We start from the raw sequence: 22,918 nt of genomic DNA, 5'->3' as shown, positions 1-22,918 counted from the left end.
TTTCATATTCCTATTCATCCAGACCACAGGCACTACCTGAGGTTTGCTTATGACAACCGCCACTTCCAATACAAGGCGTTGCCCTTCGGCCTGTCGTCAGCCCCGAGGGTATTCACAAAGGTTTTGGTGGCGCTAGTGTCTCACTGGAGGTCGAAGAGGATCCACGTCTACCCATACCTGGACGATCTCTTGATCCGGTCTCCGTCGCTACACCAGGGCCGGGCCGATGTCCGCCAGGTCCTTCGCTCCCTGGAGGACCACGGCTTCCTGGTCAACATGATAAAGAGCTCCACGGAACCGGCGCGTCAGATTCTCCACCTAGGGGCGTGCCTCGACACGGAGAGGGGTTTGATCTCCCTCACGCCAGAGAGGGTCCAAGCCATCTCCAGAGCGGTCGCCCAAGTTCTGGACCACCCCAGGGCCAGCATTTCCCTCCTGGCACATCTTCAGGGCCTCATGGTAGCAGCGAGGGAATGCGTCCCATGGACCAGATTCCATTCCAGGCCCCTCCAATGGTTCCTCCTCCCACACCAGGAGGCCATAGTGACAAGGTCCAACACCAAGACATTAGTTACACCTCTAGTTCTCGACTCGCTACGATGGTGGATCTCTCCGGCGATCCTCCGGGGTCGTCTAATCTGGTATCTCCAGAAGATTCAGATTACAACTGACACAAGTCTGAGAGGATGGGGGGCCCACTGCAGCCCTCAGATGGTTCAGGGGAGATGGTCGCCCAAGGAACAGGCCATGCCCATCAACTGGCTGGAGCTGAGGGCAGTCAGGCTAGCCCTTCTGGCCTTTCGCCAGTCAGTTCACAACAGGCCGGTCTTAATCAGGACAGACAATGTCACCACCAAAGCTCATATCAACCACGAGGGCGGGACAAGGTCGAGAGATCTGATGAGCGAGTCACGTCTCCTGTTTCAACGGGCCGAGGCCAACCTCATCTCCATCGAAGCGGAACACCTTCGAGGGGAGCTCAACTCAGTTGCGGACTGGCTGAGCAGATCAGACGTCGACCAGGGCGAATGGTCACTTCATCCGGAAGTGTTCCAACAGATAGCTCTCCAACCGGGTCAGCCACAGGTAGACATGTTCGCCTCTCCCATAAATGCAAAACTGCCCAGATTTGTGTCCCGGTTCCAGTCAGAGGGCACCGAAGTGGTCGACGCCCTCAATCTCCAGTGGCCCAGGACGCTGGTCTATGCCTTCCCCCCGCTCCCACTGCTGTCCAGGTTGGTGGCCAAGATCCGAAGAGACAACGCCGACGTGATCTTGGTGGCGCCAGCGTGGCCCAGGCGGGCGTGATTCTCCGAGATCCTGACCATGGTGTCAGCCTCCATGGCTCTTCCCCACCGCCAAGATCTCCTGAGTCAAGGCCAGATCCTACACCCCGCCCCGGAGTGGCTGAACCTTCACGCCTGGAGGCTGAATGCGACAGGTTACAGCAGTGCGGATACTCAGCGGAAGTAATAGTCTCCATCCTGGCTTTCAGGTGCACGTCAACCAACCGTATCTACGAGGCCACTTTCAGATCCTTCAAAAGATGGTGCAAGTTGAAGCACATCAGCTACCTCAATTTCTCTGTTTCAGACTTGCTCCAATTCCTTCAGGATGACATTAATAAACGCCTCAGGCCTAACACAGTCAGGAGACAGGTTCCGGCCGTCACCTCGGTGTTGCCCCACAAGAGGGCTTCAGTGATGGCGGCCCACCCTCACATTAGGAGGCTACTGAAGGGCGTCTCCAACAGGGCTCCACCCACCAGACATCGTTTCCCCACTTGGGATCTTCACACGGTCCTAAAGGCTCTGACCGTGGGGCCATTCGAACCTATCCGTGAGGTCTCCTTAAAACATCTCACCCTAAAGGTAATCTTCCTTACCGCCATTACCTCAGCTAGGCGGGTGTCGGAGCTCAGTGCTCTGTCAGTCCGTAAAGACCTGTGTATGTTTAGACCGGACTCTGTTTGCCTCCGGCCGGACCCTGCCTTTCTGCCAAAGGTTAATTCGTCCTTTCACATCTCACAGGACATTTTGCTGCCCTCGTTTTGTCCTAATACCCAAAAAGATTTAGAAAGGATCTGGCACACCTTGGATGTACGCAGGGCTCTCAAGGTTTACATCAAAAGGACTGCAGCGTTTAGAACATCCGAGGCCTTGTTTGTCTCCTTCCGCCAGGGGTCCTGGGGACGCAAGATATTGCTTTCCACACTGAGTAGATGGATCAGGACATGCATCATTGAGGCCTACAGGGCCCTAGATCTCACTCCCCCGGAGGGAGTGTTGGCCCGTTCCACGAGAAGTGCTTCCACTTCAGTGGCCCTTTTCACCAATGCCTCCTTGGCTGAGATTTGCTGGGCGGCAACATGGAAGTCTCCCTCCACCTTTATTAGACATTACAAGCTGGATGTGTTTCAATCCGCCGAGGCGGCCTTCAGTAGGAGGGTCCTCCAGCAGGTGGTAGCTGAGTCCGCAGGTTCTGTCTAGGCACCTCCCTCCCTTCTTGAGAGGGCTTTTGTAAATCCCAGATTACAGGAGGTCAGGACCCTCTCTGCTGGGAAAACGAATGTCGGGTACTTACCGTGATACGTTCATTTCCAGCAGAAGAGGGTCCTGGCATCCTGCCCACACTTGGTGCCACCCTGCAGCCCAGCTCGACCTGTTGATGGACCCCCAAGTTTCTCTGTTGGCTGGTTGTTTGTTCTCTATGAGGGCTGGTCTCATTGGAGACAGTCCTATAGGATAGTTTTGCCTATGTTCTCATTGTTACCGATTAAAGGTCTTGATTTTATCTGCTACTCGCTTGGCTTGTTATTGACTGAGGCCCAGGGGGGTTAGCTCCTCCCTATACAGGGGCCGGTCTCTTTTCTTTGTCCCTGCAGATGGGAGGTGCATAACCCAGGTTACAGCATGCCTGGACCCTCTTCTGCTGGAAATGAACGTATCACGGTAAGTACCCAACGTTCATTTCCATTCTAACTACTGTAATAACATCTTGGGGTTTGTAGTTTGCTGATGCAGTAGAGATCTCTGACTGAGAATTGTAAATGCCTCTCCCAGTATTCCATAATGTGTTGCCATGGCAGTTAAAGTGGAATAATACCACTGTAATTGTGCACTGTGACCAGGCTCCAGAAGTGAAGTAAGCTGTAAGCTGGCTGTAAGAAACTGGCCAAGACCAGTCTCTCTCTTTGCTTGAGGAGACACTCTGTGGATGTAGTCTCATCCTCATCTCCCTGTCATGTACCAGCATGACAGGTCAGAGATTTATGGGCACAACGGAAGAGCATTTGTGTATGCGTGTGTGCGCACACATGCATGTGTGCATCCAAGTATGGACAGAGTTCAGGAATGAAATAACCTATATGTTTTAAATGTATGTTTTAAACCTGCTTTGGAGGTTTGTAAACAGAGCTGGATAACCATTTGGCGGGAGTACTTTGATTGTGTCTTCCTGAATGGCAGAATGACATTGAACTGGATGGCCCTTGTGGTCTCTTCCAATTCTATTATTCTATGAATCTATGATATGTGTATTTAATTGTTTTTAACCATAGCTTTTAATAATAATATTGTCATTTATTCCTTTTTTAACTTTGGTAAAATAAGGCTTTAGCTTAATCTTATTCTAGGACTGTAGGCCGTACCTTTGAGCCCATCTTGGGAGAAAGGTGGGATATAAATTCAGCAATATGAGTAACTATGTCAAAGGCATTAGTTAAGATTTTATATCTCTTGTTCATGGGATATGGTGTTTTCCTAAGAGGAAGGTACTGGAGATTGGTGCTGTGCTGATGATGCTGGGGTTAGTTAGTTCACTGCCTCTTTTGTTTGCAGATTCCGGCTTGGACCTCATACCAGGGCTGCTGCTGAAAAGAAACTACAACTCGGTAAGGGCGTGGTAGGGTTAGAGGACCCTGTTGCTGTTGACTCCAGGTTGCTGAGATAACACAGCAGCTTGTACAGCTGGGATGACAAAGACCCTCCTTTCCTTTACTACGGCTCCCAGCATACATCACCATTAACTGTGCTGGTCACTGATGCTGAAATCTGCAGTTTGCTCACCTCTTCTCTAGAAGCTCTTTGGGTTCTAGCTTCTCCTGTTATGCTTTTTCCAGGAGAGATCATGTGGCACCTCTTCCTTCTTTTGATATGAAGACTAAGGGCATATCTGCACTATAAATATTATAACAGTTTGATACCATTATAACCATCAGCTCTCCTTCCTGTGGATCCTAGGATTTGTAGTTTAATGAGGCATTTAAGACTTCACTGTAGACAAGCACTAGATGTCTTCATTAGAGAATTCTGGGTATGACATCAAACTGTAGATCCTTATGTAGTGCAGCTGCCTCTTCAAACTGATCCTTTTGTTGTGACCACTACTCAAGACGCAAGGATCAGTTGTGTTGGTATTGTTGCTCTTGTAATTGTCATAACTGTACCAGTGAAACAAGGAGGTCCAGATAATTCAAGCTAGCAATTTGTTCTTTCGGAGATGATGACAGCTTCTAATGTTTGATCTTGCTCCATCTCCAGATGGTGAATGCCAAGAAGCTGGAGAAGGCAGAGGCTCGCCTCAAGGCAAAGCAGAACAAGAAGCAGGAACGAGATTCTTCCAAATCTGGCAACCCACTGTGAGTAAGGGGACTATTATATTCAAGCAAGAGGGCTTGGTTGCTGCTTCTCAAGAGCAGGGGTCATCCTAAGAGTCTGGCAGCAAGCAAATACAATGGACTCTCCACATTCGCTGGGCTTAGGGGCACAGGAGACCTGTGCAAGTGAAAAAAATACTTTTTTTTAACCTGAGAGAACACCTCTCTAGCAATCCCTGGGCCCTCCATGGCCATTCTGTGGCCAAGATCTGCCAGAGGTTGGCCATGAAATTGTGCTGAAGGACCTACAAATTGTTCTTTTTAGGAATCTCTAGTTCCTCCAGTGTGACCTCTGGCAGAAGTTGACAACAGAGAGTCACACTGGAGAACCTAGAGATTCCTAAAGAGAGCATATTAATCACATCATCTGTGAATTATCAAATCCATAAGTCAAAGCTACAAATATGGAGGGAACTGTACCTTGTTGCTGGAGTTGGGTAAAGTTTCCATTGATGTTGGGGGGGGGGGTGTTTGGGGTTTGGGGTATCATATCTTTTTCCTCTCCTTTGGCAATAAGCCCCATTTCCCAGCAGACGAGGGTCCTGACCTCCTGAATCATGGGTTATGCACCTCCCATTAGCTCTTGTAGGCAGGGACAAAGAAAAGACCGGCCCCCTATATAAGGAGGGGCTAACCCCCCTTGGGCCTCAGTCTTGTTCCTGCCTAAGCTCCTAGCAGGACGTACTTCTTCGCCAGCGAATACGTTTTCCTTCATCGAAGCGGTCAGCGTTGTTTTTTATTGGCCTCCCTCTTCCCTGCCTCCCTTCCCCTCTTGGTGGTGGGCTATGGCAGAGGACCCTAAAACACGGGTGAAGGGCCTCTCCAAGTGCAGGCTCCCCCAGCTCAGGGTCTGCCGGCGCAGCAGCGAGAGCCAGCAACAGAGGGAGAGGTAGAGGGCCAGCCAGAGGAGAGGGTTCCCCTCCATGGCAGTGATCAGGCCCCATCCTTCCGCCCGGGCCTCCCAGGTCCCCAAGGCGTAGAAGAGGCCCCGGCGCCAGCTGGTCTCACCGAGGTGAGTGCGGACCGGGAGCTAGGTGACTTTGTCAGGGCCATTTTCACCCGCGAGGCAGCGAGCTTTGGGGCTGGGAGACATTTCCCAGGCAAGGCAGGCCTGCCTATGCCCCTACAAGATGTGTCTCTTCGAGCCAGCAAGGTTTTTCCTTCTCCGAAAGTGGTTTGAGAGTTTTCTTGGCCTTCCCTTCTCCTCTCTCCTGCCTTTCCCCCCTTCTTTGGTGGTGGTTATGGCAGAGGACCCCAAGACCATGGGTGAAGGGCCATCCTTAACCCAGGTTTCCCTAGCTCAGGGTCTGCCAACTCAACAGAGGGAGCTGGCTTCAGAGGGAGACTCTGCAGCTTCTTCACTACTGCCACTCCAGTCCTTTTCTTCTCTTGCTGCCTTGGGAGCATGAAGAAGGGCTTAATATGGCAAGGGCTCCCAGGATTGGAGAAAGGTCTTGGCTTTGCCAATGACTCTCCCTCTCCTCCAGGTTGCCCCCCTTCTCATGGTGGGAGCACAGAAGATTTCTGCAAACAGCATTGCAGCATATGGGAGCCGTGGGAAGAGATGGTGAGGGGTATCCCCTCCATGTCTCTGTTTCTCCACATCACCTCTGCCCAGCCTGTTTAAGGCCAGTGATCAGTGATTAAACTGGCCAGAAGTCATGGAAACTTCCCTCCTCAACATCTCTGCCCAGCCAGAGTTCAGAGGACAGGCCAGCCAAAGCCATGGCAAAGGATTTCTCTGCATCACCTTTGCCCAGCCTGTTTAAAGCCAGGGATCAGTGAGGAAACTGGCCAGAAGTCATGGAAACCTCCCTCCTCAGCATCTCTGCCCAGCCAGAGTTCAGAGGACAGGCCAGCCAAAACCATGGCAAAGGATCCCTCTGCATCACCTCTGCCCAGCCTGTTTAAGGCCAAGGATCAGTGAAAAAACTGGTCGGAAGTTATGGAAACTTCCCTTCTCAACATCCCTGCTCAGCCCACTGGGGCCAGAGTACAGAGGACAGGCCAGCCAAAAGCCATGGCAAGGGATTTCTCTGCATCATCTCTGCACAGCTTAAAACAGGGCCAAGGTCAGAGAGGCAAGCCAGCCAGAAGACACAGGAGAACGGTGAGTACCAGGGGCCCTCTCTCTCCAGCCACCAAATAACCGTTGCCAGATCTAATGCCCTCGCTCAGGGCAGGCATGGCCCTGAGGCCTCTGCCATGGCCATTGCAGGCACTATGCCTAGCATAAGGTTTGGGACTCTGCCAGGGGGGCAGATGGGGGCATAAACCCTTGGTCTCCCCCTTCCTTCCCATCTCTGCCCCCAATAGCGCCCAGGACCCCAACAGGCGTGGGGGATCCTTTGCAGACTGGAAAACACACGGTGGTGTTGCCAGGGCTCCTACACTTTCATTTTGAATTCTTATAATGAGATGGTGTGTAAGGAGACAGAGGACCCCTCCTCTATGTTGTACAGCCGCATGGTTGTTAAGGAAGCTGGACTTGGCCTAGCAGGAGCTGAAGCTTCCAACTCTAAAATGGTCTTTTTGGCTGCCACAGAGCACCCCACAAAAATCACAAAATGGCTTCATGTCCTCCACAGAGAGAGCATGGCCTCTGCCACCCACTTCTAAACAGAGGCTGGAGGGCCATCTATTGGTTATGCTTTGATTGAGAGTTCCTGCATGGCAGAATGGGGTTGGACTGGATGTCCCTTGGGGTCTCTTCCAACCCAAAGATACTATGAGAAAACACATGGATACTAATCCTCCTGTGTTCCCTCCCAAATATTACAACAACAAAAAGGGTTAAACCTCTTGTGGATATCATGGGTGGAGAGTTCCCTTCACCCCCAATTGTGTTTGGCTGCCCCAAACTATGGCACTCTTGAGAGAGCAGCTTGAGCGCTTGGCCTCTCCTTTCCATCAGAGATTATCCTTCTCAGGATACAGACATACCTCAGGTAAATGGGGGGCCATGTCCCACAGCAGCCCCTCTGCCCTCCCCAGCTACCTATGCAAGTGGGAAGGGAGTTGAGGACCAAGCTGGCTTCTGTCTTGCAGCCAGGTTACTATAAAGCCTGCCTGAGATTGAAAGGGCTAAGCTTCTAACCCCAGCTTGAAGTTGGGGCTGTCTCAAACATAAATAAAACAAAGTGCCCTGTGAGTATCAGGGCTACACTACAGGCCATATGCAGCTATCTACCCATGGTTCCAAATGGTCTTCAGTCACTGCTAACTTAAGAGCAGTTTCCTCAGTGCCTGAAAAAGCTACTGCCCAGACAGCCTCCCTTGATGGGTCAAATAAAAGAGGGGAGAGCCCCCACACCAAGAGGTCTGGCGGCTCAGATTTACAAGAGATACTGGTTAACTTTTTCTGGTGTTCATTTATTACTGTTAGCCCAGAAAGTTTGAGTGGTGCTGTTTCTGCTCACCCCCCTCTCCTTTCTCCAGGCCAGAGAAGATGCCTGGAAACTAATTCAACAAGGGAAGGGGCTAGTCATAAGCCAACATGATGATTTTTCTTCCTTCCTCATGGGCCTCCATCTCTGTCTCCCTTGGGGCCAGAGCCTTTTTTGCCTTAGCTGGAACAGTCTAAGACAGGGGTAGGCAACCCTTTTGAGCCGGGGGCCGGGTTGCTGTCCCTCAGACAACTGGGGGGCCGAAGCCAAACAATAAATAATTAAATAATTTTTTAAAAATTAAATAAATAAATAAGCCAGGACAAACGTAGGACAAAATTTTCAAATGGAGGGCACTTTTTAAATAAAAAATGGAGGACACGCGAAAAAATTTCTTGATTTTTAAAAAAATGTTAAGATAAATGCATGTTTCTGAGGCTTCTATAGACAATTGCCCCACCATGCCCCTTGTGTGAGACGCCAAAGGCCCCGGCGGCAATCGGCGGCAGGATCGGGCTGGGGCCGGTCCCAAGACCTCGCCGGGCCGCATCCGGCCCGCGGGCCGCAGGTTGCCTACCCCTGGTCTAAGACATAAGATGACCATATGGTTCTACCTCCTTTGTTATCAGCCATAGCACTTCTCATTGAGAGCATAAGCTTTAACAATACAGGTTCATTTAAATGCTAAGGGTGGCTCAAGCAAGGAGAAGTCCTCTAGTCACTCAGTAGACCTCTAATGCTTACATGCATTGAGGATCTTTGGTAAAAACATCTCATGAGAGGTGATAGATATATTGGATTAAGGTGACCAACCAAGCTCCACTTTATTGTCATAATGGTTATGTTCCTGTTATAAAACACAGGGAACCTCAGTCAGCTAGCCTCAGGAGAGGTGGCTCCCCTTGCCTTCCCTTCTTTCATAGGAGAGATGTCTATTAAAGGGAAGAAGCTAAAAAACAAAAAACAAAAACAGTTTCTTCCATGAGCGGGTTCTCCCTCACTAATTCAGGGGGTTAAGAAAAATTCTTTTCAAAACAAACAAACAGCCTCCTCTCCATGGGGAAGAGACCCCCCCCTTCCTCCATGAGTGTTTTAAAACAATATAATCAGGGTTTTCTGCTAAGGGGTTGCTTCAAATCCCATTCAGACATCCTGCAGAGCCCTGAAGAGTCTGCCACAAAGATCACAATTACCTCTTACCTTGGCTAGATAGTTACTTTTTAAATAACAATGCCTGCTGATGGACTTGCCATTCAGCTGCTGCCTGGCTTTTAAGACCTATTTTAACTATGTCTATCATTCATATTGTGAGTTGGGTTCAATGACATGAAGGTTAATGCTGCCAATCTCTTTCTTTTAGCAGTCTCAGGGTGCTACACAATTCCTTTGCATATTGTTGGGCATGCCTTGATTGTGATTTCCTGCATGTCAGGGGGTTGGACTTGATGTCCCTTGTGGTCTCATCCAACTCCATGATTCTATGATTTTATTGCTATAAGGTTAGCTGCTGTGGGTGAGTGTCTTATCCCTGACTGGGATATGCCAAGGTCTGGCCCAAATAACACCATTGTCCACTGCCTTCTGAGGCTGGTAAAGTGGACTTCCTTGTTTTTTCTGCTAGCACAGCTTGTTTTCAAATTTTAAGTGGAGGTCAGACATTAACATTCCTCTTCGGAGTGTTAAGTCTTAATCGCTAGTGTAATTATCTTAATATCACCTTCATTGCTATAACCAGTTGACAAGGTGATCAGTGATAGGCTGGAAGCGGCCATAGGTCCAGATTAGATCAGGCTCCATTCTGATTGATCACATAATCCACCGCTTTAGACAAGTTCTCATCAACTGCTTCAGGTTTTCAGTGGCTGACCTGCTATAGTCCATCCAAGATGACATTAAGAAGGGACTTGACCCGACATGGTTATAAGGCAGGTGTCGGCCATCACGTCGGTTCTGCTCCATACAAGAGCAGCTAGAATGGCAGCCATCCTCACATTAATAGGCTATTGAAGAGAGTCCAACAGGGCCAGCCCACCAGACATCGTTTTCCAACCTGGGGTGTGAACACGGTCTTAAACGCGCTGACGGTTGGGCCGATCAAGTCCCTTCGGGAGGCCTCCCTCAAACACCTCTCCCTCAAGATCATCTTCCTCACAGCCATTACCTCCGCCAGACAGAGCTGGGGCCCTGTCAGTAGGTAAAGACTTGTGTATTTTTAGGCCGGTCTCAGTGTGCCTTCATCCAGATCCTATCTTCGTGCCTAGGGTCAACTCAGCCTTTCAGGTGTCAGGACATTCTCCTGCCTTCATTCTGCCCTGATCCTAAGAAGGACTTGGGAAAGACCTGGCACACATTGGATGTGAGCAGACCCCTCAAAATCTACATCAAGAGGACTTCAACCTTAAGGTCATCTGAAATGTTCTTTGTTTCCTTTCTTCCAGGCTCTTTGGGGTTCAAGGTATCTGCCTCGACTCTGAGTAGGTCGATCAGGTCTTATATTCAAGAGAGCTACCTTACTCTTGATGTCGCTCCACCTGAGGGGATGATGGCCTACTCTACGGGAAGTGCATCCACTTCGGCGGCCTGGTCACTAATGCCTCTCTAGCTGAGATTTGCAGGGCGGCGACATGGAAGTCGCTCTCCACCTTCATTAGACACTATAAGATGGATGTGTTCCAATCCGCTGAGGCGGCCTTCGGAGGGGAGTCCCCCAACAGGTGGTGGCTGGGTCCGCAGGTTCTAGCTAGGCACCTTCCCTCCCTGATTGAGAGGGCTTTGGTAAATCCCATGATTCAGGAGGTCAGGACCCTCTCTGCTTGGAAAATGAACGTTGGGTACTTACCGTGACACGTTCATTTCCAGCAGACGAGGGTCCTGGCATCCTGCCCACACGGGGTGCTGCCTGCGGTCCAGCCCGGCCTGTTGACTGTCTCTGCTTAATGTTTTCTGTTTGCTGGTTGTTTGTTTCTTTCAGAGGCCTGACTCCCCGGAGACGGCCCTTAGGGTTCATAATTGTTGTACTGTTTCTCACCAGTAAAGGTCCAGGTCTTGGTTTATTTGCTATTCACTTGGCTTGTTATTGACTGAGGCCCAAGGGGGGTTAGCCCCTCCTTATATAGGGGGCCGGTCTTTTCTTTGTCCCTGCCTACAGGAACTAATGGGAGGTGCATAACCCATGATTCAGGATGCCAGGACCCTCGTCTGCTGGAAATGAACGTGTCACGGTAAGTACCCAACGTTCGTTTCTCCTACACCAGTGGTTCTCAACCTTCCTAATGCTATGGCCCTTTAATACAGTACATCATGTTGTGGTGACCCCCCAACCATAAAATTGTGGTGTCTTGGTTCCTAAGACCATCGGAAATATGTATTTTCCAATGGTCTTAAGGTGACCCCTGTGAAAGTGTCGTTTGACCCCCCCCCCCCAAGGGGCTGTGACCCACTGTTTGAGAACCACTGTGCTACACAGAAACCCTGAAGAAAGAGATGACGCCAGCAAGAACTCTGAGGCAGGGAATGGGGGTGTTGAGCCAAATGCACTATGCCATGGAGCAGGTGATTTTGCTTGTTACTCTTAACCTTCCCACATATCCTGCTTGCAAAACATTTTAGAGGTTAAAAACCACCTAAAGCCATCCTAGACAAAACTGGCTGTATACATTAGAGCTGTATACATGTAGAGCTGTTGGGAATTGTCATTTTCCCATTCAGGCCATGGCTTGGAGACAGAGTGAGCAACAGTGGTAGCAGGGTGACCATGCGGAAGGAAGCAGTAGCAGCAGGTTGGCAAACGTGTGGAAGCAACACAGTTACATTTGTTTTCTCCAGATTTCTAAGCTGCTGGGGAGAAAAAGTTTGAGGACACAAAGCTTTGTTTTGTGGGCAGACATTCTGTCCCGCAAGCCCACACCTGCAGTGTGAAATGAGAAAGCCCAGAAGGAGGCTTACTGTCTCATTGAGAACTGGTGGTATTGTGCATGGGAAGGCCAGTGCATTCCAAGTAGTGGGAAGATGTTTTTGTGTTCCCCTGAGCTGAATGATCTTTTGTTTTGTGGCTGGAAACAGGGTGCTTGAAGAGGCATCTGCCAGCCAAGCTGCCAGCAAGAAAGAGACCCGCCTGGAGACGTCAGGAAAGAATAAGTCCTACGACGTGCGCATTGAAAACTTCGATGTGTCCTTCGGTGAGCGGTGAGTCCTAGTGAGCAGCCAAAATTGGGATGTAAAACAATTGGCTGTGGACAGGAATCTCTGAATGTAGACTTCATCCAGTAGGCTTATATTTTAGAGCAGACCTGGACAGGGCACAGAGAATATGTCTCACTCCTGCTGGAATAGCTGTTCTCTAAAGTGTGGCAGGCCATGTTTCAAAGTGCTTCTGCTTTCTCTTTACACTCTGTAAGACCTAGAACCTGGATTCCTAAAGGACTGCTGAGTCTGGGTAAACAGTCTAGTGTCCACTTGGTGCTTTGGTTGCAGTTCCCATCAGCATAAGTACTGTAGCCATTATTCAGGAAGTTGAATGTAAGCCTTGCTGCACTTGCATAATTGGAGAGGCTGTCGAGAGAACAGGAGCATCAAGAGAAATGACAGAGAAAATGACTGCGGAGAGAACCTCCTTGGTTGTGGATCCCAATTTATGGGATGGCTTTATGGTGGCAGGGAAGGATCGTTTTATTTTGTAGGACTTTTTAAAAAAACATTTATTTCTGTTCCACAAGGACTACTAAATCAACAGCAACAACAAAATGTTCAAATAAGCTTAGGATATAAGGGATACTTAACAGGCAATTTCATTAGAATAATTATCTGGATGCTGTTCATAATAGGGTAAGATTCAAGCAGAATGTGTTAAAAGGATGGACTGAAAGAGAAAGAAGAAACAAGGCACTAAGAACATTTTCATTAAGGCATCACACCCTAAAATGGAAAATTTAAGAAAGCACCGTGATTGCAATTTGTTCTTCATCCACTTGGTGAAGGGATTCTAATTACGAGGAATTAGGGGAGTGTTGTTGCCTGAGCTTCTGTGGGCAGTAGGACCCATCCAGGGAGTCCTTAAGCACTTCATTGGTGTTGCCCCAATTATTATCCTGTAGGAATTTGAATAGAAATAACTTTGCTACCTCTTTTTTATTCTGTTACTTTGTTTGTTGTTTTCTTGCCTGTGTATTATGTCTTCAGATACTGTATTCTGTTAGCCAATATAGGGGTGTTTTGCACCAAAGAAGGGGTGTATAAATTCATAACATAAACCAAAAAAAGGAAGAACTAATTTCTTGTAGGTTATTTGTTGAACAACTGAGGAAGTAATACTAACCTTAACCTGATGCCTCCTGATGTTTTGACTGCTAACATGGCTAGTGAAATGTCATGGGCATTGAAGGCCAGCCTTTCCCAGTTTGGGGAAGACTGAGCTAGGAGCTGGAAGGAGTGGCTGAGGAGGATCAGCATTTGGGTCAAATGTTGAAGGGAGACAAACATAGGGTAAAATGTCTGGAGTGGCTTGCATCCAGAGCTTAAATTTTCTGCTTGAGGGTGTAGTTGATGCTTGGGAAGCAATTAAAGTAGATTTGTCCATAGGAACCAAATTGTGGCTCCTCTCACGTGGTGTAATGTCATTGTTCCTGTTGCACTGAACTCCAAGTTTGCTGATGCTGTTTTATGAGGGGCCATGCTTTGGGCTAGTAGGGCAGAATCAGGCTGTTCTAAGACTTGGACGTTGCTTTGTTTCAGTGTCCTCCTTACGGGTGCAGACTTGAACCTGGCATATGGACGGCGGTATGGCCTGGTGGGCCGGAATGGTTTGGGTAAGACCACCTTGTTGAAGATGATCGCTAGCCGTAGTTTGCGCATCCCCTCACACATCAGTATCCTCCATGTTGAGCAGGAGGTGGCAGGGGACGATACACAAGCCCTGCAGAGCGTGCTGGAATGTGACACCAAACGCGAGAGCCTTCTGAGAGAAGAAAAGGCATTGACAGCCCAGGTCAATTCTGGAAGGTAACTCTTTTGTCATGATGTATCCTGCCCAGCTCACCTCACCTCATGCATAGATGTTCTTTGTACAGAGCTGAACTTACCTTGCTGTGTACAAACTGCCAAATTGTCATCCTGTCCTGTTTCAGAGTAGAAGGCACTGAAGGCACCAGACTGTCTGAAATCTATGCCGCCTTGGAAGAGATTGAGGCAGACAAGGCCCCAGCGAGGTAAGATAAGGTTCCTTTTATAGAAACCAATGCACATCTTCAGCCTGAGTGGAGATGTCTAAAGAGTGGGGCAATCTCTAGTAAAATTCAAGCATGCTATTATATATCTGTCTCAGGGTCCAGGTTATAAAACAGCAACATCTGATGTGCCTAAAATGCTATTTGTAAATTTGAAACCCAAAGGCTACCAAGAAGAAAAAAAAAAACATTCTCCCACACCAGCACACACACACACACACATGGTGCCAGTTTCCTATTCTAAGCCTGGTTTAGGTTAAAACTGAGTTCTAGCTCTCACATCATGGATATGTCAGTCCCCAAGTAACTGATGGCTGGAATCCTGTTGGCTCATCCCAACTAGAGTAGATCCTTTGAATGAATTGTCACTACGTAGGTTAATCCTATTGATTCAGTGAGTCTCCTCTAGTCAGGACTAGCAATAAGATTTAGGCTGCTTTCTCCAAATTCAATCTTGATAGATGCAGATGGGAGAGAGAGGTGGGAAGAAGAGAGAGGATGATTTCTAGAGAAAGGCGGGAGAATAGGTATGACCCCTTTTTCTTGTCCAGGACCACACAGCTAGGTTCTGAATGATCTCTAGTTGAAAAAGTTGTGCATTCTTCAGTTAAAGGTTCAAGTGTATTTCGGTCCTTTGGCCAGTTTAGAAGGGTTGGAATGTAGTAACTTTAAAAGCTGGCACAACTTTACTGGGGTAATTCCTTAAACTGTCATCTAAATCATGCAGCCATATTGGTAACCCCCTCTCCTCAAAGATTCAGTTATATTTCCTCTTAACAAACTCTTAATGGCTCATTTGCAATTAGTCTCCTTCTTTCTCTCCTCTCCTCTCTTTGACAAAGATAGATTGAAGGTTTGGGAAAACTAATCTATACCAACTCACAGATGTATTCAATGAAATGTGTGTGTCTGTGCCTTCAAGTCACTTGTTGACTTAAAGTGACTCTATGGCTTTTCTTAGATAAGGAATACTAAGAAGTGGCTTGCCATTGCCTTCCTCTGAAATATAACCTACAGCACCTGGAATTCCATGGCAGTTTCCTACCCAAGCACTACCCAAGCCTGTCCCTGCTTAGCTTCCAAGACTACAGACCAAAATCTAGTCCTCAGCTCAAAGAAAAACTAGGAGACACTCACTCATCCTGGTTGCAGATTTACTGAGCATTGCTTGTGATTTCCTACCCAGAAATCGTATGTTTAGAAAACTTAGCAATTTTGAAGTCATTGTTAAGCATTCAGCTGGAACTGCTGAGGCACTCCAAAGAAAACTCTGCACTTTAATGATGGAAACCTTTTACTCTAGATCTGTGGGGACATTCCCCTAAGAGAATTAGGGGTAGAAACTGTGGACTCCAGCCTCAGGGTTGGAAGCCTCTCCCCTTCAAGTCTATTTCTTCTGAGATGAGAGAACACTCCCTTAAAGTGGTATGGTATCATTGGTATTTAGCACCTGTATACTTAAGCTACTCTGATAAGCAGTCAGAAGATTTGTGTTGGAGAAATTGTGCCTCAGAACACCTATATTCACATGGGACAGAGTTGACTCTGAGTATCAACATTTTTTAAGAATATCTATGCTCTGGTCAGTAAAATTACTAATGAAACTGTAATAGCCTCTCCATCTGTAGGCTTACTGGCTCTGTTCTTAGGCTCACATAAACAACTTCAGCATAAGGAGATGATTATTTTCCTTTGTGTAGCAGCCAGATTCAATGCAAACAACTAGAAGAACGTGTTTATCTATTGAAAACTGCACTAAAATATTTTTACTGTAGCCTAAGACTAATGAAGGAAGATTCACACAGACTCAGAGCTTACAAGCTTGGTTCCGATTTATTGACTGCATCAGTCACAATATTGGTTCTTTGCCCCAGCCCAAGACAGGTCTTAATCTCAATTGACTCTATATCTGTCTCATCTGATTGTAAAGTTCTTGACTGCTGTTTATGCAATGCTGCATTGACAAAATCTACAATAAACTTAAATTATTAAAAACCCAACTGTGTCTCCCTTTCCTCCTCTCTGCAGAGCATCGGTTATTCTGGCTGGGCTGGGATTCAGTGCAAAGATGCAGCAACAGACAACCAAGTAAGTGATCCCTATTGCAGGTGACTGTGACCTGAGCAGTTGGGAGTCCTACTTTTCAAAAGGAAAGGACCTTGACGGTGCTTAGGTGAAGGGATTTTGATGGCCTATATTGTCACATTACAGTTGGCTGAGGCTCAAGAGCAAATGGCCAATATACTTTCAGTCTAAATTCATGGTGCTTGTGATGGACTTCTGTGAAGGAGCACCTCTGTCTAAGGACTGAAGTTTTCTGGAGAGACCCAAGTACATAGTTTGAAATAGCTCTAACCTTTGAATGATTTCATAGGTCTTTAGTCTGTGTAAATGGTTTTTTATTGTTTAAAATGTTTTATAAGTCTTACATTTTATTTGTCTTAAATGTTATTATATCCCATCCTGTATCATGAGATCTTAAGGCAGTAACCTTAAGGTCTCATGATACAAGGTGGGATATAATATTTTAATGAATAACAATAATAATAAATAAACTGAATCAAGACAACTGTGGCATTCTTACATAAAAGCATTCATAAGATCTCCTTTATTTAACTGTAACCTGACTGGCGCATTCATTTGGCACAAGGAATCTGATACCTCCTTTGATTTTTCTCTTTCCAGAGAGTTCTCAGGAGGCTGGAGAATGAGGCTGGCTTTAGCTCGTGCCCTTTTTGCCAGGTATGTCATATTGGTTGCAGTCAGGTTCATATCTTGAAACTGCATTCATAACGGAGTTTAAGCAGGTTTGGATCCTTAGTTTAAATAGATGTGGCAGTAGTGTGCAGCACCAAGAAATGCAGACAGCTGTACAAGTATATATTGAAGTGTGGAATTCTTGCATATCAAGCTGGAGACACGGTGCTTGTGTTTTGGATTGTGGTTATTGTTGTGTGCCTTTAAGTCGTTTCTGACTTATCGTGACACTAAGGCAAACCTATCATGGAGTTTTCTTGGCAAGATTTGTTTAGAGGGGTTTTGCCATTTCCTTCCCCTGAGAAGGCTGAGAGAGTGTGACTTGCCCAAGGTGATCCTGTGAGTTTCATGGCTGAGCTGGGAATCAAAACCTGGTCTACAAATTAGTAATCCAACACTCAAACCACTATGGCTCAGTGTTTTAAGTAGCCTTAGCAAACTCATTCTCTCTCAGCCTAATAAAAGGGATCCTACTGCAAATCAAGCCTAAAGCCAAGATGGAGAAACTGAGTCTGTTGTACTTTAGCCATATCAAGAGAAGACATGACTCACTAGAAAAGACAGTAATGCTTAGTAAAGTAGAAGGTAGTAGGAAAAGAGAAGCACCACTTTCCAGATGGATAGCCAAGAAAGCAATAGTCATGGAGGTCTCTCATTCAAAGTTGTCAAAGTTGTCTTGATGGCAGTTAACAACAACAGCAGCTTAACAAGGGCGAGGAAGCGTAGTGCATTGGGGAAGTAGTCTTAAAACTGATGTCAATCATAAATTTGAATCCCCTTGTGGTTCTTTATGAGACCTGGGGTCTTTGGATTAGGGTGGGATTACATATGAAGAATCTATCCATGTTTTAAAATACTTTGTTTGCATATTTATAAACAATATGCTAGGTTTGGGGTAGCTTAAAATGTAGTTAAAGTGGCACTTTCAGAAATTAGCTTTAAAAAGACAAGCTGCCAAAGCTGAGTGAAACAGCAGTAAAAACAAGAACCATAGAAGCATAATTTTAAGCAGCCAGTCACCATTTATGTCTTATGATTTTGGAAACAGTAGTGCTTTAAACCATTGGCATTTTCTACTGCAAGCACTGTGAATAAAAACAGAGCGGCCTTTGATAGCCCTCTTTAAGTATCTGAGGCACCCTCATCACGTGCAAGGGTTGCCTGGTGGGCGGAGCGCCCACATGCCCGGCAGCCCTTGCATGTGATGAGGCCACCGCAACTGCGGCACGCCCACCAGAAGGGGCACTTAATGGCGACATCGCAGCTGCGCCGCTTCCAGACAGGGTGTTGCAGCTGTGACGTCATTGTGATGTCTCTGAAGTTTTGTGGTGTCGCAGCAATGCCGCAAAAAGGAGCCACTTTCAGGCATTCCTTTTTGCTCCGCAGCAGTGCTGCACAATTTGGTTGCTGTGGCGCTCCTCCGGAGCAAAGAGAGGCACCGGGGAGGCGCCTCTTTCTGGCGGTATGCTTCCTTCTTCAGTCAACACAATCCCAGTCCTAGACATCTGGTTCTTGTCTCTGATTTCCTTTCCTTTGAATGCCAGCCACTTCTTTCCAGATTGAAATGAATTATAACTTCAGATTTTTGAAAAGCCAGATAGCTGCAAAGTTTGAACGATGTCTGCAAATTAAAAACCTGCGCAGTTTTTAAAACATGGCTTTGAATCTACCAGTTATAAATGTGGGAATACTTGAGCAGTGAGACAGACTTCTTGAGTATATGATGTACAACTGTACAAAAGCCCAAGCAGGAGTTGCTAGCAGAAGCAGTTCTAGGATCTCCAAGCAAAAAATAACTAATGCTAGTCAGGCTTGGTTTGGGGGGCGGGGATGATTTTGTAAGGCCATGCTGTCAGAAATAGTTTTGTTGGAACAACTGTATAGTAGCCTTTAGTTGGAGCATCAGTATTGATGTGCACTTCTTTCTTTGTTTCCCCACTCATCTCTGCGTCCTGCTGGTTGCAATTCCCTCAGGCCTGATCTCCTCCTGCTTGATGGTAAGTCTTTTCTGGAAACATGGGAGGAAGGAAAGGGGGCAGTGCTTGAGGTACATCAGAATGCTAAATGTTGAGCAGACATATAGTAAGGGCTTGCATGCTCCATGGCAGTTTCCAGTGTGACATTTGAATCAGGCAAGCTTTGGTTAGCAGCAGTCTGAAAACTTGGGCCCCATTTTGGAGATCACCCCTCAATTAGATAACCTGTGATGTGCATAAGCTTCAGCCTTCTTGCATTGCATGAGCCAGAGAACTACGATTAGCCCTACTTTCTATTCCATCTACATAAGGAATTTTAATTATTGGCTTCTGAACAAGGCAGAATATAAGACTATGAATTAAAGTTGGTGTCCAGATCCTGGCTTGTTTGGAAACCATTAACCATGGTATAATGGAAAGTGTACATTTAATTTCTTTGAATCCTAGAGTTGCAAGAGACCCCAAGAAGGGCCCTGATCTGATTCAACCCCCTTCTGCCATGCAGGAAATTACAATCAAAGCAACCTCTTTGACAGATGGCCATCCAGCCTCTGCTTAAGGACCTCCAAAGAAGGAGACTCCACCAGACTCCGAGGAAATGTTTTCCTCTGTCAAACAGTTCTTACTGTGTGGAAGTTCCTCCTAATGTTGAGGTGGAATCTCTTTTCTTGTCACTTGCATCCATTGTTCCATGTTCTAGTCTCTGGACCAGCAGAAAACAAGCTTGTTCTGTTCTCGATGTGACACTCCTTCAGATACTTAAAGATGGCTATCATATCACCCCTTAACCTTCTCTTCTCCAGGCTAAACATACCCAGCTCCCTAAATTGTTCCCTAAGTCATGGTTTCTAGGCCCTTTGCCATTTTGATGGTCCTCCTTTGGACACACTCCAATTTTTCAACATCCTTTTTGAATTGTGGTGCCCAATTGCAGCTTCCCTTCCAAACCTGAATGAAGGGAAGAGCAAACGGACTGAACCTAGGGCCTGTGTGTGTACTGTGTTTGCCTTACCACAGAGTTATAGCCTGTTAGCTAGACATGCTACTCTCTATTTGAAAAACATGGCTACTGTTCCATGTGTTTGATTGCTGTTATTTCTTAGGTACTGAGCTCCTTCTCAAAGAATTTCTTCATTTTCAGAGCCAACCAACATGCTGGACGTGAAGGCAATCATCTGGCTGGAAAACTATCTGCAGGTCTGTTTGGCAGTTGAATGCAAAAGGCATATTGTAGCCTTTCCCAACCTGGTGACCTCCACATGTTTTGGCCTATGACTCCAACCATGCCCATAACTCATAGTCATGGAAGGCTTAGCTCTGATCTTCTGGAGGGCACAAAATTGAAGACGGCTGACACAGCTTTCCTTCTGATTTTGACTGGGAGAGCATGTTAAGTCAAGGCTATGGTGTAGCTCTCTTTGGGAACTAATTTGTTTTGTTTGATCAGGTTGCAATGTCCACCCTGCTGGACTAAGTTTCCTTTTTGGTTGCTGCCTCTTCTAGACCTGGCAGTCAACTATCCTGGTGGTCTCCCATGATCGGAATTTCTTGAATGCCGTGGCTACTGATATTATTCACCTGCACTCGCAGCGGCTAGACAGCTATCGCGGCGATTTTGAGAACTTTGTCAAGATCAAAGAGGAGCGGCTGAAGAACCAGCATCGCGAGTATGAGGCACAGCAGCAGTATCGGGAACACATCCAGGTAAAAGGGTTTGTGGAGGAACAGAATAGGATTACGAATGGGGTCAGTGCACAACATCCAGCACAGCTGTAGGAAGAACTGCAAATAGCAAGATAGCAGAAGTAAAGACAGGACTGTGGGGGGGGGGGGGGATATCCCCGTGTGTGTGTGTGTGTGTAACATGGGCGGGGTACAGACCGCCCAGAAGGGACGGTCTCCCAGCACCTACTTTTGGACCGCAGGAAAGCCGCAGACACCAGTGGCGCACTCACGACGTCATAATGGCACCATGACATGGCACGTCATAATGGTGGCGCCCATCTGTACAGTGCGTTGCCATTTTGATGCCCTCATATGAGGGGTGTCTAGATGCGCCGCCCCAAGGCACCCCTCGCACGTGACAAGGGTGTCCTTTTCCCAGCAGAGAGGGTCCTGTCCTCCTGTAATCTGGGTTTAGCTCCTCCTATTTGCTCCTGTAGGCAGGGACAATAAACAAAAGACCGGCCCCTATATAGGGAGGAGCTAGCCCCCCTGAGCCTCAGTCTTGTTCCTGCCTATGCTCCTAGCAGGATGTTCTCTTCGAGCCAGCGAAGTTTTTCCTTTCTACGAAAGCTGTTTGAGAGTTTTCTTGGCCTTCCCTTCTTCTCCTCTCTCCTGCCTTTCCCCCCTTCTTTGGTGGTGGCTATGGCAGAGGACCCTGAGAGCATGGGTGAAGGGCCATCCTTAACCCAGGCTTCCCTAGCTCAGGGTCTGCCAGCTCAACAGAGGGAGCTGGCTTCAGAGGGAGACCCATTGGGATGTGTTTGCTGTTGCTCTGCAGCTTCTTTACTACAGCCTTGGAAGCATGAAGAAGACTTAAAATGGCAAGGGCTCCCAGGATTGGAGAAAGGTCTTGGCTTTGCCAATGACTCTCCCTCTGCTCCAAAGCTGTCCCCTTTCATGGTGGGAGCACTGGAGATTTCTGCAAGCAGCATTGCAGCACATGGGAGCCGTGGGAAGAGATGGTGAGGGGTATCCCCTCCATGTCTCTGTTTCTCCACATCACCTCTGCCCAGCCTGTTTAAGGCCAGGGATCAGTGAGGAAACTGGCCAGAAGTCATGGAAACTTCCCTCCTCAGCATCTCTGCCCAGCCAGAGTTCAGAGGACAGGCCAGCCAAAGCCATGGCAAAGGATTTCTCTGCACCACCTCTGCCCAGCCTGTTTAAGGCCAGGGATCAGTGAGGAAACTGGCCAGAAGTCATGGAAACTTCCCTCCTCAGCATCTCTGCCCAGCCAGAGTTCAGAGGACAGGTCAGCCAAAAGCCATGGCAAAGGATTTCTCTGCACCACCTCTGCCCAGCCTGAAATGGCCAAGGTCAGAGAGACATGCCAGCCAGAAGTCACAGGAGAACGGTGAGTACCAGGGGCCCTCTCTCTCTAGCCACCAAAGAACCTTTGCCAGATCTAATGCCCTCGCTCAGAGCAGGCATTGCCATGAGGCCTCTGCCATGGCCATTGCAGGCACTATGCCTAGCATAAGGTTTGGGACTCTGCCAGGAGGGCAGATGGGGGCATTATCCCTTGGTCTCCCCCTTCCTTCCCATCTCTGGCCCCAATGGCACCCAGGACCCTAACAGGTGTGGGGGATCCTTTTGCAGACTGGGAAACACATGGTGGTGTTGCCAGGGCTCCTGCACATTCCTTTTGAATTCTTATAATGAGATGGTGTGTAAGGAGGCAGAGGATTCCTCCTCCGTGTTGCACAGACACATGGCTGTAAAGGAAGCTGGACTTGGCCCAGCAGGAGCTGAAGCTTCCAACTCTAAAATGGTCTTTTTAGGCTACCACAGAGCATCCCACAAAAAAGCACAATATGGCTTCATGTCCTCCCCAGAGAGAACAGGGCCTCTGCCACCCACTTCTAAACAGAGGCTGGAGGGCCATCTATCGGGAATGCTTTGATTGAGAATTCCTGCATGGCATAATGGGGTTGGACTGGATGGCCCTTGGGATCTCTTCCAACCCAAGGATTCTTTGAGAGACCACATGGATACAAATCCTCCTGTGTTCCCTCCCCAAAAATTACAACAACAAAAAGGGGTAAACCATTTGTGGATATCATGGGTGGAGAGTTCCCTTCACCCCCAATTGTGTTTGGCTGCCCCAAACCATGGCACTCTTGAGAGAAAAGCTTGAGCACTTGACCTCTCCTTTCCATCAGAGATTATCCTTTCTCAGGACGCAGACTTACCTCAGGT

The 22,918-nt window shown here is 47.6% G+C and overlaps 1 protein-coding gene across 2 annotated transcripts in view; it reads left to right on the top strand.

Annotated features, from left to right (window-relative positions):
- ABCF3 (ATP binding cassette subfamily F member 3) overlaps positions 1 to 22,918 on the top strand; it is a 53,640-nt gene that overhangs the window by 10,315 nt on the left and 20,407 nt on the right. The window contains exons 4-13 of one of the 2 annotated variants that reach the window (XM_089508553.1): positions 3,840 to 3,892; positions 4,542 to 4,639; positions 12,106 to 12,228; positions 13,774 to 14,040; positions 14,166 to 14,246; positions 16,293 to 16,352; positions 16,950 to 17,006; positions 18,996 to 19,018; positions 20,139 to 20,194; positions 20,501 to 20,701. In XM_089508553.1, coding sequence (XP_089364679.1) covers positions 3,840 to 3,892; positions 4,542 to 4,639; positions 12,106 to 12,228; positions 13,774 to 14,040; positions 14,166 to 14,246; positions 16,293 to 16,352; positions 16,950 to 17,006; positions 18,996 to 19,018; positions 20,139 to 20,194; positions 20,501 to 20,701 — 1,019 coding nt within the window. Of the gene's footprint in view, positions 1 to 3,839; positions 3,893 to 4,541; positions 4,640 to 10,510; positions 11,265 to 12,105; positions 12,229 to 13,773; positions 14,041 to 14,165; positions 14,247 to 16,292; positions 16,353 to 16,949; positions 17,007 to 18,995; positions 19,019 to 20,138; positions 20,195 to 20,500; positions 20,702 to 22,918 lie in introns of those variants that run through there. The other variant, XM_089508554.1, reaches the window with a different exon arrangement.

The sequence above is a fragment of the Sceloporus occidentalis genome, unplaced genomic scaffold, assembly GCF_023333645.1.
Source record: "Sceloporus occidentalis isolate IW3139 unplaced genomic scaffold, rSceOcc1.0.p SCAF_2, whole genome shotgun sequence".
Lineage (NCBI taxonomy): Eukaryota > Metazoa > Chordata > Lepidosauria > Squamata > Phrynosomatidae > Sceloporus > Sceloporus occidentalis.
The sequence above is the reverse complement of the archived record's forward strand: the minus strand, read 5'-3'. Positions and strand labels throughout refer to the sequence as shown.